The 20,645-nt window shown below is 47.4% G+C and overlaps 1 protein-coding gene across 1 annotated transcript in view; it reads left to right on the top strand.

Annotated features, from left to right (window-relative positions):
- Positions 1-20,645, top strand: part of dnah1 (dynein, axonemal, heavy chain 1) — a 1,119,271-nt gene that overhangs the window by 325,932 nt on the left and 772,694 nt on the right. The window contains exon 19 of the mRNA XM_072472076.1: positions 7,321-7,519. Coding sequence (XP_072328177.1) covers positions 7,321-7,519 — 199 coding nt within the window. The remainder of the gene's footprint in view (positions 1-7,320; positions 7,520-20,645) is intronic.

Below are 20,645 nucleotides of genomic sequence, written 5' to 3'. Positions count from 1 at the left end.
ACCCAGCAACCCCATCTAACCGAAGGGCAATTTAGCATGGCCAATCCACCTAACCTGCACATCTTTGGACCGTTGGAGGAAACTGGAGCTCCCAGAGAAAACCCACGCAGACAGTGGAGAACGTGCAGACTCCGCACATACAGTGACCCAAGCGGGAATCGAACCTGGGACCCTGGCTCTGTGAAGCCATAGTGCTAACCACTATGCTACCGTGGGCACCACACTTGGACATTAAGGGGTTTTGTTGGTCGGTGCTAGTGGTTCTGAGGATCAAGCATAAAGATCAGATTTGGGGAAGGTGCGAGGTGTCAGCCAGTAATCTGTAGGTGGGGGGATTTGGGGATTTGAGGGGCGGAAGGCAGAACTGATGCCAGGAGAAAGGTGGTAATTTAACCTTGCAGCTCAGTGGAAGTCGTTGGTCTTCTTCCGACATTGGATGGTGGCCTCCTGGTCATATTGTCCGAACTGGCAGCTGCAACCACAGCCTCCCAGGCGGCATTGCTGACCCTGCTGCTGGTCCCCCAACCCCCTCGGGGTACAAGATGTCCCCCCCCTCAGCAACAGTGTCAAAATGCCTGGCCTGATTTGGCATCCCCAAAGAGAGGAGCAGGTCTGCTCACTGTCACGTTTGTGTGTTGATTGGGAGTGAGTGATGAGGAAACGCTTAAAAGCAGCGAGAAGCTGCGGAGTGAATCATGGCCGATGAGAAACACCTTGTCAAACATGCCCAAAATGACACTTCGAAAATTTTACGTTGAATCGTGCCTTTTGATTCAAAGGGATTTGGAAGCCCATGTACAATATAGTGACCCGGTACAAAAAAAATCAAAAATATAGAAACATAGGAGCCGGATTAGGCCAATTTTTCCACTATCCCACTATTAGTATTGAGAAATATATTGCTTTCTGTCGTGAACATGGTCAATGATTGAGCTTCCACGACACTTTGGGTAGAAAATTACAAATATTCGCCACCCTCAGTGGAGAAATTCTACTTAATCTCGGTCCTAAATGGCCTGCCCCTTATTCTGTAACTGTGTATCCTGGTTCTAGACTCATCAGCCAGAGGAACATCCTATCCACATATACCCTGTCATGCCCTGTACGAATTTGTAGGTTTCAATGAGGTCTCCGTTCATTCGTCGAAACCCTGGAGGATACAGGCCTAGTAACGTGCCAGAACTTTGGTAATTGATGAAGTAGCTGAAGTTGGTTGAACACTACCCTGAGGAACTCCTGCAGTGATGCCCCGGGACTGAGATGACTGACCTCCAACAATGACAAACACCTTCCTTTGTGCCAAGCATGACTCCAACCAGTGTAAAGCCTTCCCCCTGATTCGCATTGACTCCAGTTTTGCTAGCGCGTCTTGATGGCATTCTCGACAAAATGCTGCCTTGATGGCAAGGGTAGTTACTCACGTCACCTCTGGAGTTCAGCTCTTTTGTCCATGTTTGAACCAAGGCTGCAATGAAGTTAGGAGTGAAGTGCCCTGGCGGAACTCAAACTGAGTGTAGTGAGCAGGTTATTGCTAAGTAAGTGCTGCTTTATAACACAGTTGATGACCCCTTCAATCACTTTACTGATGATTGAGAGTAGACTGATAGGGAATTGGCCATGTTCGATTTGTCCTGCTTTTTGTGTACAGGACATACCTAGGCAATTTTAAACATTGCAGGGTAGATGCCAGTGTTGTAGCTTTACTGTAACAGCTTGGCTAGGAACGCAACAAGTTCTGGAGCCCAAGTCTTCAGTACTATTGCTGAAATATTGTCAGGGTCCATAGCCTTTGTAGTATCCAGTGCCTTCAGTCATTTCTTGATATCATGTGGGGTGCATCAAATTGGCTGAAGACTGACATCTTTAATGCTGGGGACTTCTGGAGGAGTTTGAGATGGAATATCCACTTGACATTATTGTGAATGCGTCAGCCTTGTCATTTGCACTGATGTGCTGCGCTCTTCCATCATTGAGGGTGGGGATATTTGTGGAGTCTCCTCCTCCAATGAGTTGTTTAATTGTCCACCATCACGACTGGATGTGGCAGGACTGCAGAGCTAAGATCTGATTTGTTGGTTGTGGAATCGTTCAGCTCTATTCATCACTTGCTGCTCATGCTGTTTGACATGCAAGTAGTCCTGTGTTGTACCTTCACCAGGTTGACCACTCATTTTCCAGTATGCCAGGTGCTGCTCCTGGCATGCTCTCCTGCACACTTCATTGAACCAGGGTTGATCCCCTGGCTTGGTGGTAATGGTAGAGTAGGGGATATGCGGGGCCATTAGGTTGCTGATTGTCACCGAGTACAATTCTTCTGCTGGTGGCCCACAGCGCCTCATGAATGCACAGTCTTGAGTTGCGAGATCTGTTCTGGATCTATCCCATTTAGCACGATGATAGTGCCACACAACACGATGGAGGATGTCCTCAATTTGAAGATAGAACTTAGTCTTCACAAGGATTGTGTAGTGGTAACACCTACCGATACTGTCATGGACAGATGCATTGCGACAGGCAGGTTGGTGAGGATGAGATTTAGTATGTTTTTCCTTTTGTTGGTTCCCTCACCACCTGTGGCAGACCCAGTCGAGCAGCTATGTCCTTTCGACTTGGCCAGCTGTGTCAGTAGTGGTGCTACTGAGCCACTCTTGATGATGGACGTTGAAGTCCCCCATTCAGAGTACATTCTGCACCCTTGCCACCCTCAATGCTTCCTCCAAGTGGTGTTCAAGTGCCAGTGGGGAGGCCATACCCAGGGATGGTGATAGAGGGACGTTTTCTGTAAGATAATATTCTGTGAGTATGACTATGTCAGGCTGTTGCTTGATTAATCTGTGAGACAGCTCTTTCAATTTTTGCACAAGCCCCCAGATGTCAGTAAGGAGGACTTTGCAGGGTCGACAAGGCTGGGTTTGCCTTTGTTGTTTCCAGTGCCTAGGTTGATGTCGGGTTGTTTGTCCAGTTTCTTTCCTTTTAAAAAAAATGTTTTTATTAAGGCAATTGTATATACACATCAAACACAACCACAACCAAAAAGAGAGCAAACAGAAATTCACATAGCAAATAAATATCTAACCCCCCCCCCCCCGCTGACTTCTTAACTATTCTTGAAGTCGTTGATAAACGGTTTACATCTTCGGGAAAACCCCTCCACAGTCCCTCTCAAGGCGAACTTGATTTTTTCCAACCTGAATAAGGTCGCTCACCCAGCCCCCCCGGTTTCGGCGGCCCTGAATCCCTTCATTCCAGCGCGATCCGTCTCCGAGCTACCAAGGCCAAAGGCCAGCACATCGGCATCTCTCGCCCCTTGTACCCCCGGGTCTTCTGACACGCCTGCCACTTCTGGACTCAGGACCATCTTCACCCTCAACACCTCAGACATAACATCCGCAAACCCACGCCAGAATCCCTCCAACTTCGCACAGGCCCAAAACATGTGGACATGGTTCGCGGGTCCACCCACCTATCCTTCACCCCCTCAAAAAACCTACTCATTCTAGCCACCGTCATATGTGCCCTGTGTACTATCTTGAATTGTTTCTTTCCTTTTTATTAGCTTTGTAGCGTTTTGATGTAACTGAGTGGCGTGCTAAGCCATTTCAGAGGGTATTTAAGAGTCAACCACATTGCTGTGGATCTGGAGTCACATGTAGGCCAGACCAGGTGAAGACTTCAGATTTCCTTCCCGAAAGGATATTAGTGAACCAGTTGGGTTTTTCTACAACAACCTACAATGGTTTCATGATGTGGAGGGGAAAGTAACATAAACCAACTTCGAAGCATGCTGGGAAATGCTTGACTATAGTTCAACACTGCTTTTGAATGAAAATAAGTAGGTCAGGTAACATAAATATGTTTAATATTCTGGCCTTGGCCTTATTATGAAAACACATTGTCCTCCGAAAGATAACAAAATGTGTACTTGAGTTGTTTTTAGCCAAGGGCAAGAACATACATACAACGTATTTCATCGTACGTATTTTCCAAGGTCTATTTAATATAAACATGCCTGCTTATTTCAAGCTGTTTTTTCAGACTATAAAACATGCTGTCTTCAATCGAATCTCAGAGTGCAGTGCACTGGCGTTTGCAGCTGGAACACTCTCTTTCCACAAATATATTTGTGTAAATAAATTTCCTTAAATCGAACCTCGAGGAATTTGTCTTTATTATGATTTCCACGACACATGATCATCATTAGACTTCTGGGGCGAAATTCTCCCCCAACGGCACCAATCAGACGGGCATCGCGCCACCCCAAAGGTGCGGAATGCTCCGCATCTTTGGGGGCCGAGCCCCGACATTGAGGGGCTAGGCCGACGCCGGAGGGACTTCCGCCCCGCCAGCTGGCGGAAACGGCGTTTGTTGCCCCGCCAGCTGGCGCGGAAATGACATTCGGGGCGGCGCATGCGTGGGAGCGTCAGCGGCCGCTGACAGTTTCCCGCGCATGCGCAGTGGGGAGAGTCTCTTCCGCCTCCGCCATGGTGGAGACCGTTGCGGAGGCGGAAGGGAAAGAGTGCCCCCACGGCACAGGCCCGCCCGCGGATCGGTGGGCCCCGATCGTGGGCCAGGCCACCGTGGGGGCACCCCCCGGGGTCAGATCGCCCCGCGCCGACCCCGGAGCCCGCCCACGCCACCTTGTCCCACCGGTAAATAGCTACTTTAATTTACGCCGCTGGGTGGTCGGAGAATGACGCCCCTGATACCAGATATTTATTTGATTCATTTTGCACCATCTTTCATGGCAGGATTCATAACAGAATCCCCAGAGTATTACCCTGGGTCTCTGGATCACCAGTCCAGTAACAATACCACTATGCCACTGCCTCCACTGTCCATATTTTCCCTGGGGCTCAGCTGTTTCAACAGCTCTGTACAAGCTATGGATCACTGATTTATTCTGTCAATTTCACAATGTTTATTTACATATTATAAATATGTTTCAAGTGCTTGCAGTTTCTTCAACTGATTTTTAAAGGGTACTGATTTTTAAAGGGTATGGATGATTGACATTTTTATTGGCCTGTAGTAAAATGGGTTTCATGAATGTGTAAAGTTATCAGTGAATGACTTTTAAGCTTTTTATTTACACATTCTAATATTACTAGGGGCAGCACGGTAGCATTGTGGATAGCATAAATGCTTCACAGCTCCATGGTCCCAGGTTCGATTCCGGCTTGGGTCACTGTCTGTGCGGAGTCTGCACATCCTCCCCGTGTGTGCGTGGGTTTCCTCCGGGTGCTCCGGTTTCCTCCCACAGTCCAAAGATGTGCGGGTTAGGTGGATTGCCCATGCTAAATTGCCCCTAGTGTCCAAAATTGCCCTTAGTGTTGGGTGGGGTTACTGGGTTATGGGGATAGGGTGGAGGTGTGGACCTTGGGTAGGGTGCTCTTTCCAAGAGCCGGTGCAGACTCGATGGGCCGAATGGCCTCCTTCTGCACTGTAAATTCTATGATTCTATAGGTTCATTGGTTCAATACAGTGTCTAGATTGTGAATTGGCATGGCAGTGGCATAGCCAAGCATGGAGGGTATGAGGAGGAACCTTTGAACTGACCTTTCAAAGGGTTCCTTCATGCAGACTGTGGGTCACCTCTGAGATGCCGTGAGCCACAACGCTTTGAAAAACCTGCATGAAAAATCATGGAGTACTAGGACACACCTACTCCTGCAATGGAGCTGGCCAGGTTGGGAGTATGAAGTGCAGATTCATCATCTGAACCAGCCTGCACTCTTAAAAGGTTCTACTGAAAATCAGAAACTCCAGGAAATGGAGTCAGGAATCCCAGAATCGGGTCCTGGCTGCCATTTTCACTCTTCATGGAATCTCAATGAAACTCCAGCCCAAAGCCTCAGAAAGATTCATCAAAGAAGGGAAAAAATAGATGAAAGGATCAACTTATAGAGAGAGAAAGAGAAAATGAAAGTAGAGTTCAAAACGTACAGTTACAGAATCATGATTTGGAGAAAGTGCTGGGATAATTGAAAGAGAGAGAGAGATGGAAACATTAATCTGATATATTCAAGAAACACATTCTCACCCAAAGGCATTAAAACATTAAAAAATCAATATATAGGCTAAGTAATTATGTTAAAAACATGGAAATATGGTAATGGTGTGTAATAAAAATAGGCATATAAATTGAGCAGGTAATAGGAGAGTGGTAGCTGGGTTATTAAAGAAAGCAATGTTGAATTCATATTATATTAAAATTACAACCAATACTTACAAACTGTCACTGAAGTGCATATACATTTCATCATTTAAATTGAGGTCTGTGTCCAAGTAAGAAATAGGGCTGCATGGAGTAGCACAATTAGGAAGAAATACAACATTTTATTTTGATATTTTAACATGCCGTGTAAATTCAAGTAGTCTTTGCTGAATTATGTGCAGCATTGTATTCTGGACTCAATGCCCTCTCCAGAATAGGTTGATCTACAAGTTTATCTTCCATAAAATCCCTACAGTGCAGAAGGAGGACATTTGGCCTATAGAGTCTGCACCAATCCTCTGAACGAGCGCCCTACTTAGGTCCACTTCCCTGCCCTCTTCCTGGAACCCCATAACCCCACCTAACCAGCACATCTTTGGACAGTGGGAGGAAACCGGGCAACCCGAAGGAAACCCATGCAGATACTGGGAGAATGTGCAAACTCTACACAGTTCCCCAAGGCTGAAATTGAACCTGGGTCCCTGGCGCTGTGAGGCAGCAGTGCTAACCTCTGTGCTATCATGCTGCTCTGTTGTAGAATTTCACAGCCAAAAATTAACAGGAACTCCTTCCAATCAGTCTGAGATAGAGTTTAACTCAGGTTCCAAAGGCGACAGTGTGATAACTGACAAACTTCCAATTTATGTTTTACATTTATATTAACATTTTGATATTTTTGATGCCAAGTTTCTTGCTGTTATGCTGGCTTGATTTCTTGGCTGAGCAGTTTCACTTTCGTGATTTCTCAGTGTGTGATTCCTACTTGCTAAAATGAACGAGCACAGCACTGCAGATGTGTGACACAGAAGTGGAAATCCAAGATGCTCCTTTTAGCTTGGAGAGTTAATTAGTGAATCATGGATTTCCCAAGGACCATGGCACTAGTGCCTATTCGTATTGCAATGCATTATCTCAAGATCATGTAATCAGTAATATTAATTATACACAGCAGATTATCTATGCAAGTATCTTGAAACTTCCTTCTCTAAAATAAATTAAAATCCTTTGTTGTACTTAATAGATTGGATCAATAGTTTGACCTTTGTTGTGGAAGTAATATTGCACTTTGTGCCATATGTTGACACTCTGTCATTTTCTGTGAACAGTATGAAAGGCTTTACAAGATGGTAAAGGAATTCCATCCCTATCGGGATCTATGGACAACTACATCAGACTGGTTACGCTGGTATGACAGCTGGATGAATGATCCACTGACCACCATTGATGCCGAACAAATAGAGAAGAATGTAATTGAATCCTACAAGACTCTTCATAGATGCACCAAATTCTTTAAGGACATTCCAGGTAATTACAGTTACTTCAATTAACTCTATAGAATATAAATTAAGTCTGATTAAGTCTGATACTGCAAGGGCATTTTTATTGAAAAAAATGATCATCCAATCATTTAATTTTTTGACGAAGGGGCTAAAATAGTGGACTGAGGAATATCTATCATTTAGATGGATTCCAGAATACATTTGATAAAATCCCTCAAATTAGTCGGTTAATTAAAATTGTAACCCATGAGCTTGAAGGTAAATTGTTTATCTGTTTAAGAAAATGACTGGTTAGCAAAAGGCAGAGAATAGAGCTAATGATCAGATACTTTAATTTGAAGGTTATGACTAGTATCCCACAAGTATATTTGTCTTGGACCACAACTATTCACAATAAGTATTAGTGACTTAGATAATGGGAGAGAAAGCCACAGGTACAAACTTGTTGATGACACAAAAATAGGCAGAATTGGAGGCTGAAGCAGAATTATAGACAGGTCTATTAAAAATATGCTTAAAGGATTTCAATGTAGCAAATATAAGGGCATCCACTATGGATTGGAAAAGGGTAAAACGGTACTTTCTAAATGGTAAAGAGCGAGAAATAGTGGAGATCTAAAGTAGCCTGTCAGTCCAGGTATGCTGGGATTTTCTAGCCCACAGTAGGAATTATTAACAGACTGCTTTACTCAGTAGGCCGGATTGCAGATGACATTATTGTAAGACAATCAATCAATGAACTATCTGCTAAATTTGAAGAAGTAATAAAATCTTTTGATATTTACTTTAATCTGAGAAGCAGTAAAATATCAGAAAAATTACATTAACAAGCCAACACTGAGGAGCAGATTGCACCCACAGGTGAGATCAATGTCCTGCAATTTCAGTCCAATACTTTCAGTGCAACAGGATTAGACACTACGGCAAACTGTACAGGGCAAAAATCTCTGAAACGTTAGTGTTGTGTTCTGTGACCTTGTCTTTGCAAGGATTCATACAGAACTGCTGGTGACTTAACTAGAATGATGATTTATTGATGCACACGTGGTAAGGTAACAATCAAAATGCTACACAGACTAAGTTACTGATTGAGTTACATAGACTCTCCTGGAACTATCCCTTTGTGCGACTGTCCTGGTGTACCCCTTACAACCTTCTGGCGAGAGTTAGATGTCACATGACTGATGTCTGACACCACCTGCTGGTGGGAGGTCACATTGCTGAGTATATATAATATTATTCAAAGGACTATAACCACACACCCCTTCCTTTGGAGATGTTGATCTTTATATACAAACATGATTAATATCTTTAATTTACACATGTGGCTTATGCATAAACAGATTTAACTAATGCATTCGTAGACATGATATGCCTGCTCTATGTGTGTCCCTTGTGCACAGCTCATTGTGCCTCCCTCACGGGATTACCCTGCTGGTCATCTCTTGTCAGCTTTTTTGAAGACTGATTTCGGTGCTGGTCTCTTGCTCCTTATCCTTTTGACGCAATGCTTTTTGAAGGCATGTATCCTTGTTAACCACACCTTTGTTACCAGCTTTTTCTTTTTTCGTGTCCTTACAAAGCGCTCTTTGCTCGGCTGAATCGTTGTGTGTTCTCTGGCTTATCGGCCAGAACATCAATGTCTTCTCTCTTGGTATCATCAGTGGGATTCACTACATCTCTCACTCTCCTTCCCTTCCTCTTTTTTGCTTTCATTATCATTTTGTGAGTGCTTCTCTTTTTGCGTTTGGGTTTGGCAACCCCTGTCTTGCTACTAGTCTGCACCATGGGAGCAGAGGTGTGCAGATCATAAGTTGGGACTTCTTGTGCCTGTGTGCTTCCGAGGGACTGTGTCGTCACGACTAAGCCTGTGCCTTTAATGGGTGGTTGCACTGGGTTGGAGCCACATTTATAACGTCGGGTGCTGTCCCTTCCTCGCGTGTTTGAGCCCTGAGTGATGGCTCCTCATCACTCAAAATCACAACACATTTGTTCTCTGGTCCTGATGATCCAGGTCATGACTTATCCTGATCCTGCAGTACTATGTATATTAGCTCATCCTGGTCCTGCATCACTACCTACATGTCATCCACTGCAGGAGAGCTACATAGTGATGTAGCTATCAGCTCTTCTTTTTTTTAATATAAATGTTTTTTATTGGATTTTTGCACAGAGTATATTTTGCCGTTATGTACATAAGAACATAAGAACTAGGAACAGGAGTAGGCCATCTGGCCCCTCAAGCCTGCTCCGCCATTTAATGAGATCATGGCTGATCTTTGTGGACTCAGCTCCACTCTCCGGCCCGTACACCATATCCCCGAATCCCTTTATTCTTTAGAAAGGCATCTATCTTTTTCTTAAAAACGTTTAAAGAAGGAGCCTCAACTGCTTCACTGGGCAAGGAATTCCAGAGATTCACAACCCTTTGGGTGAATATGTTCCTCCTAAACTCGATCCTAAATCTACTTCCCCTTATTTTGAGGCTATGCCCCCTAGTTCTGCTTTCCCCGACCAGTGGAAACAACCTGCCCGCTTCTATCCTATCTATTCCCTTCATAATTTTATATGTTTCAATAAGATCCCCCCGCATCCTTCTAAACTCCTATGAGTACAGTCCCAGTCTACTCAACCTCTCGTCATAATCTAATCCCCTCAACTCTGGGATCAACCTAGTGAATCTCCTCTGCACTCCCTCCAGTGCCAATATGTCCTTTCTCAGGTAAGGAGACCAAAACTGAACACAATACTCCAGATGTGGCCTCACCAACACCTTATACAATTGCAGCATAACTTCCCTAGTCTTGAACTCCATCCCTCTAGCAATGAAAGACAAAACTCGATTAGCCTTCTTAATCACCTGTTGCACCTGCACACCAGCTTTTTGCGACTCGTGCACCAGCACATCCAGGTCCCTCTGCACAGCAGCATGTTTTAACATCTTACCGTTTAAATAATAATCCATTCTGCTGTTATTCCTCCCAATATGACGTCTTCATTGGTGTCTTCTTTCCTTTTTGTCTCTTCCTTTCCGTTTCGTCTCTTTTCCTGGAGCTTCTGGGGTTCTGTGGGATCAAGCATAGTGTGTTACTATCTTGGTTAATATCTCGTGCGTTAGTATGTCTGTCCTTCAGTGCCAATTCTCCCTTTACAATTTGTCACCATGTGTGACTCCCTCATTTTTTTTTTAAACCGAATATTCAGGACAAGACACACATAAAAATGCTGAAACAGTGCGAGCCGTCTCGCAGGCTGTGCGATTTACCATCCAAATGTTTGAGGATGTAAATAGTATAGGGATGGCAACCTAAGTGTTGCCTGAAAACAAAACAAAACTTTTTGAACCAAGAGTGCCGAAATAAGGTGCGTATGGGCCGCGATGGGTAAGAATTGGATGGAATCCCCTGGTAGGACGGTGACCGATGCCGTGTGTGCTCTACCCGAGCGTAGCTGACCCGAGGGGGGGTTCCCAGGCAGGGCGGGTCCCAATGCCGTTTCTCCACTGCCTGAGCAACCGACAAGAATGGGCAAAAATGTAGTCATCGTGGGGGGTTGCCGTATTGGTTCTACCTTCGAACCAGAAGAGCAGTTATGAACGGGGGTCTGGCAAGCTCTCAGCGGTTTCTGCCGATGAGCGTGCGGGCAAGTTCTCATTGGTTTCGGCAGACAAATAAGGCGTGGGGCCGTGGAAAAAATTTCCGATCTTACAAACAAAACATAACAATAATAGTAACAAACAACATGCTGCAGGTTCCATCAGAAAGGACACCGTTTCTCTCAGGCGGTTCCTTTTTAAAACATTATCTGGACACCTCAGTTATCAGTTGCGAACAGGGTCACAAAGGGGTTCTTGCTTTGGGAGTCAGACTCAAAGTCGTCTTCTTCTCCCGGATGCCATACTGTCGAATGTATAAGGGCTGATAGGGCTGCATGGTGCGATTTGGGGTCCATCGCGTCGTTCCGGACGAGCCTGAATGAATTATTGTGGTGCCAAAAGGTGGTGTCTAGTTCTGTGGGGACGGAATCGTCATCGTAGGACGGTGGTCTTTGGTGGGGTTTGTTGAGGAATGTGATGAGGAAGGGATCACTCGAATCGTGGTCAGATTCGCTGGGTGTGGGTCCTGTTGCCTGGAGATAGTAGGGAGGCGTGCTGTGGCTATTGTCTGAGTCACAGTCGCTGTCGCTGCTGCTGCTGTCTGTGGATGTTCTGGGACGGAGTCTAGAGGTCGGGGGTGGAGTTGAGGGCGAGTCCATGGATGTGGTGGGCGTGTTGGGGGAGGGTAGGGATACGTTGGGTGTGGGCGGGATGTGGTCTGCTGCGTCGAGCATGACGTGATGTACGTGGTTGGACTGTGGGCCATTTGACTTAAGCTGGTTAATATGGAACCACGCAGTCTTTCCGTTGGGGTACTTAATTTTATAGACGGAGGGGCTTACTTTGTCCGCAATGGAGTATGGACCCAAATACTTTGGTGACAGGAATGTGCTGGGGTTATAGATGGAGAGCATGAACTGCTGTCCTGCCTCAAACTCAGTTGCATGCACAGTTTTGTCAAAACAGGCCTTGCTCTGTTTCTTGTGCCTAATATTATTGCGGCTTCTAGCTGAGCCATTTTCACATTTTCAACTAACTGTTTGACTGCATTCTTGTGTGTGAGGGCCGTCACTTCGGGGCTGATCAAGTCCAATCCTAATAAAAATTCTGTGTCTTTCATGGGGCGTCCAGTCATGAGGGTGTGTGGGGTATAACCTGTGGATGTTGAAATAGTATTTCTCAAAAACATCAGCACAAAAGGGAGGACTGAATCCCAAGTGGTGTTGTTTTGTTGGACCATTTTTCTGAGGGTGGCTTTTAGGGTCCGATTCATGCGCTCCACGATACCACTTGACTGGGGGTGGTATGCGATGTGGAATTTTTGGGTAATGCCAGATATCGTGAGGACATTCTTCATGACACGTCCCGTAAAATGGGAACCTTGGTCGGATTCAATGCTGCGGGGGAGTCCCCATCTCGTAAAGATGTGATGGGTTAAGATCTTTGCAGTGGTCTTTGCCGTGTTCGTTCTGGATGGGAATGCCTCTACCCATTTCGTAAAAGTGTCTATGATAACTAATATGTACTTGTAACCATTCCTGCAAGGGGGCAATGGTCCTATAAAATCGATCTGGAGATTAGTCCGGGGGCCATTAACGGGGCGGGTGTGGCTAAGTTGAGCTTTCTTTGCGTATCTGTCCGGATTGTTCTGGGCACAGATACGGCAATTCTCAACGTAGTGCGTTACATCTTCTTTTAAACCTGGCCACCAACAGAGCTGCCTGAGGTGGGCTGTAGTGGGATCAATTCCCTGATGCCCATGACTGTCCTGGAACAAACAAATAAGTTGATTCCTGTCCTGTTCAGGAACCACATAAAGGGTGACTTTTAACACCACACCGTCATGTGTGGTCAGTGCATTTTTAAACCTATCATAGGGTGCTGGAAATAGTCCTTTCAAAATCTCTCTGAGATTGCTATCCTGCTTCTGGGCCTGCACTAAATCCTCGATATTAGTCTGCGAGACCTGAACTGCATTTACTGGTGCGCTTTCGGGGGGTGTCCAAAAATATCCATGCCTGGAACCTGCCTTAACCAGTGCGACGGCTTTTACATTTCCAGGTGGTGACTTCGAACTTTAACAATTCCAAATGTCCTGTCCTGTGCTTTCTCTAAAATGTGGCGGAGCAATGGGGCTGAAGGGAGGGGTTTTCCGTCTGCGGAAACAAATCCTCTTGCTTTCCACAGGGGTAGGAATTCTGGAAGGCTGTTGCAGACATAGAGCTTGTCCGAGTATATGTCTGCTGGGCTGGGGAAGGAATTTGGGTGATCCACAATGTACGCAACGGCTGCTAGTTCTGCCGCCTACGCGCCTAAGTGGCCTGGTAGCTTTAAGGAGATCTCTTCTCGGGCGCGTCCCTGCGCATCCTCGACATAAATGCCGCATCCTGTAATGCGCTTCCCTTCTAATATTGTGGAAGAACCATCCACATAAATCCTTAAAGGTGCGCATGTGTCTGTGTGCTGGGGGCTCTGGGGTGAAGTACCTATCTTTCTGGGAGGTGTTTTGCAATAAAGGGGCCTGTGTTGTGGTGTGGTGAGATGATTTCACATTCATGGGGGGTGCCTGGGTACTGAAGGTTATCAGCTAGGAAAGTGTGGGTCTTGGTCCTTTTTACAGTGATGTCCTGTCCCTGCAAAAGAAAGGTCCATCTAGTTGCTCTAATTTGGCTGACTGTACCGTCCTTAAGTCGTCCGTCCAGTAAGAGTTGGGTGGGGGGGTGTTCTGTGAGGATTGTGATGGGGTTTAATCCGGTTATGTCGGAAAAATACTGAACTGCCCAGAAAACTGCGAGCAGGTGCCTTTCACAGGCCGAAAATCCCTGCTCCACAGGATCTAAAAGTCTGGATGCGTAAGCTTAAGGTCTTAGCTGTTCGTGCCGTTCCTGGAGGAGCACGGCCGAAAGGGTGCGGTCGGTTCTAGCTATCTCTATAGCGTAGGGGGAGAGCGGGTCTGGAACTTGTAGTGGGGGGGCTGCAATGAGGGCTCTTTTCAAAGCATCCACAGCATCCGTATGCTGCGGAAGCCATTCCCGAGGGGCTCCTTTCTTTAGGAGTTCCGAGAGGGGTGCTGTCTTGCTGGCGAAACCGTCAATGTGGTTTCGGCAGTAGCCAACCAGTCCTAAAAACGACTGGAGGGCTGAAACATTCTGGGGAAGGGGCAATTTGGCAATCGAGTCAATTCTTTTGTGCTCGATCTCGCGTTTACCGTGCATGATAATCATACCCAAATGTATCACTTTGTTTTCCAAAATCTGGGCCTTTTTGGGGTTTACTTTGCAACCAATTTTCTGTAGGAGTTCCAGGAGTTCGGACAGAAGCTCGATGTGCTCTGCCTTGGTGTCTGTCTGCAGTAATAGGTCGTCCACATACTGGACCAGACATTCGGGACGAGAACATTTCGATAATCCATTTGCCAGCTGTCGGTGGAAAATGGAGGGGGAGTTGTGGAATCCTTGTGGAAGGCATGTCCACGTGTACTGCTGATTTTTAAAAGTGAAGGCAAATTTGTATTGGCACGCTTTAGCCAATGGAATGGACCAGAATCCATTACTGACGTCCAAAACCGTAAAATATCGTGAGTTGAGTCCCTGTTTGAGCATGGTCTCGGGATTTGTGGCTACCGTGGGGGCTGCTGCGGGGGTGACTTTGTTGAATTCCCGGTAATCGATGGTCAGTCGCCATGATCCATCGGGCTTCCTCACTGGCCAAATCGGGGCATTATTAGTGGAGGCTACTGATCTGAGTACGCCCTGCTCTAATAAGCTGTCGATAACTTTTGCGATTTCTCCCTCTGCCTCTTGAGGAAATCCGTATTGCTTTTGGGGTCTAGGGTCAGGTCCTGTGATTTGAACGGAACCAGTCATCTGGCCACAGTCGTGTTTGTGGGTCCCGAATGCTGTCCTTTGCTTCTGCAGAACTACCCTAACCTGCTTGTCTGTGTTAATCGTGGTCGGGGCAAACCAGAAATTGCCGACTGCGCTAATCTTGTTTGCGTATTCACCTATTGTGAGCGTTGCGGGGGCTCTTGTGGATTTTGCCATTCTCCAAACACATTGGTTTACTGGATCAAAGGACAGGTTGTGGGAATTCATAAAATCGATGCCCAAAATGTGTTCTGCTGTGTGGGGCAGGTCGACTAAAACTATGGGGTGTTTTGTCATTATATTGCCAATCTGAATGGGTACAGGGGCTGTGATGTGTCCCTGCTGTGAGTGGCCTGTGAAGCCGCTGAGGGTGATGGTGGCTGTAGTGGGCCACGTGTCTTTCTGGAATATGGTGGAGGAATTGATTGTGGTGCGGGACCCCCCTGTCCCCGTATCTTTGCTGCAACTACTGGTCGGCCGGACCTATCCCAAAGGGTGTCGCAGGCCCAACTAGGGGAGTCCGAACACCGTCAGTCCGTTCCGTTCAGGTTCATCTGGTCTGAACGAGTGCTCACGCTATGTATGGGCTCTGTCCTATTCTTATGCAGAGTGCCTGCCTGCTGGACTCTCTGTGGCTTTCGTGGGCATTGCATTCTCGTGCAAATTGTCCTAACTGTCCACAGTTGTAACACTCCTGTGGCTTTTGTGGGGGGCTGTTCCTGCCTTCGTTCACCCATGCGGGGTTCTGGTGCGTTTTCACCGCTTGGATGTCTGCTTCTGCCTGCTGTTCCTCGGGTTTCCTAACTGCGGGTTAGTTTTGTACAGACTGCTCCCAGGAGCGGGACAATCTTTTTAAAACCCATTTCTCATTGTGGGCTTCCTCTGAGGGGTCATAATTCGTACAGGCTTTTTGTCCTGCCTCTGTGGCATGGGAGATAAGGGTGTGGGTCCATTTGGCCATACCGTCTTAGGACAAATGGGCGCGTTCTAAATTACCGAAAACGGCTGTGAAATGAATCCACAGGCATCCAGCATACGCTGTGGGGTGTTCTGTCTTTTTCTGCCTGCACTTATTCAGGCCTTCTATGGGGTCACCTCTGTTGTAGCCGATCGAGTCTAGGATCGCTGCGTGCATTTCTGCAAGGGTGCCTCCTCCTACATTCTGTGGGTCGGGAAGGGCTGCTACGACCGAAGGGTCTAAACTCAAAACTGTGAGCTTCACGTGCTCACGCTCGTCCAGATGTACATGGTCGCCTGCTGCTTTACTCTGGCAAAGAAGTGGTGGGGGTCTGAGGTGGGAGGAACGGTGTGATTTTCTCGCATGCGTCCCGTAATTGGGTCACGGTTAAGGGGGTGGTATAAAGAAATTCTGTATCTCCGTCCGATGTGACTGTGCGGTGGGTGGTTACTGGATTCATTAGTGCCTGAACTATCTGCGATGTGGGGGGTTGGGGCACTTTTCTCTTCTGGGGCTTTCCTTGCGCACATGTTCCCTGAACATATCTATGCGCGGTCTCATTTAATTCTTCCCAATCCGGGCCGTCTTCTGTATCTAACTGTGATCCAAAGGTGCTCTGGAATCCATTCTGAACTGAAAGCAAAGACTGCAGTTCTGCAATCTGCTTCCGGCACTTTGCGTGATCTAATGAGCTTTATCTCTGCTCCGTGGTGGCAGCATGGAGTGCTCGTAATGCTGCTTTCAGGTCACTACACTGCCTTTGCAATGCCTCTACCTGTTTCTCTGTTTCCTCTCTTACCAGGACTGCACGTTGCGTGTCCTGATAGGCCTTTTCGTACTGTGTCTGGAAGCTGTTTAGGTGCGCCAGACAAGACTGGTGTGCCATATTGGCATCATCCACCTCTCCGTCCTTTGCTGCTAACTTCCTTCTCAATTCTGTGTTCTCCTTCTCAACCTCACTTACATCGACCTTGCTCATTCGATGTACTCCTTCTATCTCTTTTCGGAGCGTCTGAACGACCTCCTCTGTGCCTCACAATTGTGCCAAACAGGACACGATTGCTATCGGCTTGCGAGCTTTTCCCAAGCTTTTCTTATGAATTTCTGACAGGTTTTCCTACCAAGTATGTCCTATACTCCCGGGTCCTGTTTCCTCATTGTCACAGAGTTCACTCCAAAGGGGCCATCCCTTCCCTTTGAGATACTTTCTGATTTCCTCTTCCCAAACGGGACACTGTCCTACTCTGCTGCTGGTCGCTGCGACCACTAATTCTTCGGGGTTCATGAGGCGTTGCATTGCCTGCATTGCCATCTTTCCTCTCTGAATACTTCTCTTAAAATTTGGAACGAGGGGTATTAAGGCGGTGCTGTAATTACGGGTACAGCTTTCGCTATTTTCCAGAATACAAACTCCCGACAGTTTTTCGCAACAAAAATCTATCAGTTTTACCTTATAGCCCTGTTAGTTACGCATGTATTAACACACTTCAGAATTATGAGGATTGATCAGAACTGCTAGAACACTTGTGGTTTTTCTGTTCCCAATTGGATTTCTAATTCAAATTTTGGGTTCTCCCGGAGTGGTTAAGCCACTTCTAGATCGGGACTCGTCAGGATGTCGCCAGTAATATGTTGCTAACCTTTGGTTGGCTCTTAAATCGTAATTTGCTCTGTTTGTTTAACCTTTGCTCTAGAGTCGCCAGGTATCTTTATGATACCGCCACGAGGTTCAAGTTCAAGTAATGATCAATAACTCAACACACCAATTAGTAAGATTCAAATCAAAACACATTTATTATACACAGTAAATCACTACTCATGCATAAACTCTACTTTCTAGACTATTCCTATCACTAAAAGGCCAATACATAGCTTTGGACTGACCCACCAGGTCAGGGGAACAAATGGCCTTTCGTTCAGGTCCTGAGTCTGCAGGATTCAAAAGCTGGTATGGACTGGTAGCTAGGAGCGCCTATCTCATAGTGAGCGTTGACTTGAGACTTACTTGGTTTTCGGCCGCTGGACAGTTCACTCTCAGGGGTTGCTTCACGTTGCTGAGTGACCCTGTCAAGAAGGACGATTTGAACTTGGGGACTTTGCTTTATAGTCCCCAGGGGCTTCCCGCCCTTTGGGGCAGACCCCGTACCTGGTTCAAATGATTGGACTGCGTTCCGATCACTTGGATCGATTTCTCCAATACTGGAGTTGTTCCCTGATCGCTGGGTGGTCCCTAAATGTCCGTTGGCCTACCTTTGTATTGGCTCCTGCTGGCGTTGAGGAGTCTGGCTTGGCTTTATTCACCTTAACTGTTGCAATTGTGCCTTGGAATTGCTCATTACTATGCAGATGGCTGCTGGTTTCAGTGCTGTCTGGTATCTTACATGTTTCAATACACATGATTTCTGTATTTGCTAGTCTTTGCCTGTGTTGGCTGAATTTCCCTTCAGCCTTTGCGGTTCTCCATTTTAAGTCGGGAAGTGGCCAACCCAGGTGGCTACATAGCGTGGGTTGCAGTGTGCCCTTGGCCAGCGAGTCTGTGAACATCTCCCGCAGGTGCGGGGCCAGTGCTGTCACGAATATTTTGTAGAAGTCCGCAGGGAATCCGTCCGGTCCCCGTGCCTTCCCCGCCTGCATGGAGCTTATGTTGTCCATGATTTCTCCCAGTGCTAGTGGTGCTTCCAGGCCCCGTTTTCTGTCCACACCTACAAATGGTATGTCCAGTCCATCAAGGAACCGTTTCATCCCGATCTCCCCCATTGGGGGCTCTGAAGTGTACAGCCCTTGGTAAAAGGCCCTGAATGCTTGTTGATCTTTTCTGGCTCTGTTTATAATGTGCCTCTCGTATCCCTGATTTGTGCAATTTCTCTGGTGGCTGCCTGCTTTCTCAGCTGATGTGCCAGCAGGCGGCTGGCTTTGTCTCCGTGTTCGTATAGGGTCCCACGTGCTTGGCGGAGTTGAAGCACTGCTTTCCTGGTGGAGAGCAGATCAAAATTCCTTTGTAACTCTTTCCTCTCCGCCAGGAGCTCTACGATCGGGGCCTCGGAGTATTTACGGTCAACCTCCAGTATGGAATTGTAGTGCACAATGACTTACGAGAGAGACGAGTAGTGATGAAGTTGATGAGGCTTTATTAAGCGAGACTTGTCCCCAGCAGTTCAGCAACAGAATGAAGCGGCGGGGAGAAGCTTGGGTTCTTATACTCCGCCTTCAGGGCGGAGCCAGGAGTCAACAGCCAACCAGGACCCGGGAATCTGTCAGCCAATAGCATCACGGCTTCACAGTCCCACATGACCCCTAAAACATACCACCACATTCACCCCTTGTTAAAAAGGAACCCGGCGGGGTGGTGGTTCGCATGGTGGTAGGGGTTTACAAGGCTGGTCCTGGGAGGAAAAGTTTGGGCATGTTACTACAGTTTTAGCCCTACACTGTGCTATGTACAAAGTTTGTGAAACTATTTACAATATTAGTAAGAGAAAAAACATTTTTTTTTTTGTTACAATCCAACAACATTCTTGGTGTCACGCCGATGCCACGAGTCGAGCGGGCGGTCTGGTCTTCCTCGTCGATCGCCTCAGCCCCGGTGGTGGTGCAGGTGCTTGTTCAGGCGTTGTCGTCTCCGGGAGCGTTTCGGTGTTCATTCCTGTTTCACTCCTGGGCGGGCACGGGAGGAGGACCGATCCTCCCGGGAAGGGGCGGTCACGGGGTGCGCCGGTGGTAGGGAGGGGATGATCGGTGTCGGGGGGGGCCCTTTGAAATCCAGACTGAGGCGTTCAAAGGGGCGGGAAGCCTTGATCAGGTGGGCTCTATCCGGCCTGAAAAAGTGCGGTTTGCACTCCGCGCAGATGTGGCAGTTCCTGGTGACTGTACGGACCTCCTCCACAGAGTAGGGGAGGTTGCGGGACTCTATGAAATGGTAGAACCGAGTGACCCCCGGGTGGCAGAGGTCCTCGTGGAGGGCTTGGAGACGGTCTATTTGTGCGTTGGCACATGTGTCGCGGGATAGGGCATCGGACGGCTCGTTCAGCTTTCCGGGACGGTACAAGATCTCGTAGTTGAAGGTGGAGAGCTCGATCCTCCACCTTAAGATCTTGTCATTTTTAATTTTGCCCCGCTGTGCATTATCGAACATGAAGGCTCGGTGAGGAGAGTGAATCTCCTGCCGGCCAGGTAATGCCTCCAATGTCGCACAGCTTCCACTATGGCTTGGGCTTCCTTTTCCACTGAGGAGTGGCGGATTTCTGAGGCGTGGGGGGTTCGGGAGAAAAAGGCCACGGGTCTGCCCGCTTGGTTAAGGGTGGCCGCCAGAGCTACGTCGGATGCGTCGCTCTCGACCTGGAAGGGGAGCGACTCGTCGATGGCGCGCATCGTGGCCTTTGCGATATCTGCTTTGATGCGGCTGAAGGCCTGGCGAGCCTCTGTCGACAGGGGGAAGGTAGTGGACTGTATTAGCGGGCGGGCCTTGTCTGCATACTGGGGGACCCACTGGGCGTAATATGAAAAGAACCCCAGGCAACGTTTCAGGGCTTTGGAGCAGTGGGGGAGGGGAAATTCCATAAGGGGGCGCATGCGTTCGGGGTCGGGCCTATTATCCCATTGCGCACTACGTATCCCAGGATGGCCAACCGGTTTGTGCTAAAAACGCACTTTTCCTCGTTGTATGTGAGGTTCAGGGCGTTAGCGGTCTGGAGGAATTTTTAGAGGTTGGCGTCGTGGTCCTGCTGATCGTGGC

Source organism: Scyliorhinus torazame, chromosome 13, assembly GCF_047496885.1.
Source record: "Scyliorhinus torazame isolate Kashiwa2021f chromosome 13, sScyTor2.1, whole genome shotgun sequence".
NCBI lineage: Eukaryota > Metazoa > Chordata > Chondrichthyes > Carcharhiniformes > Scyliorhinidae > Scyliorhinus > Scyliorhinus torazame.
This window is presented reverse-complemented; position numbering and strand designations above follow the sequence as displayed.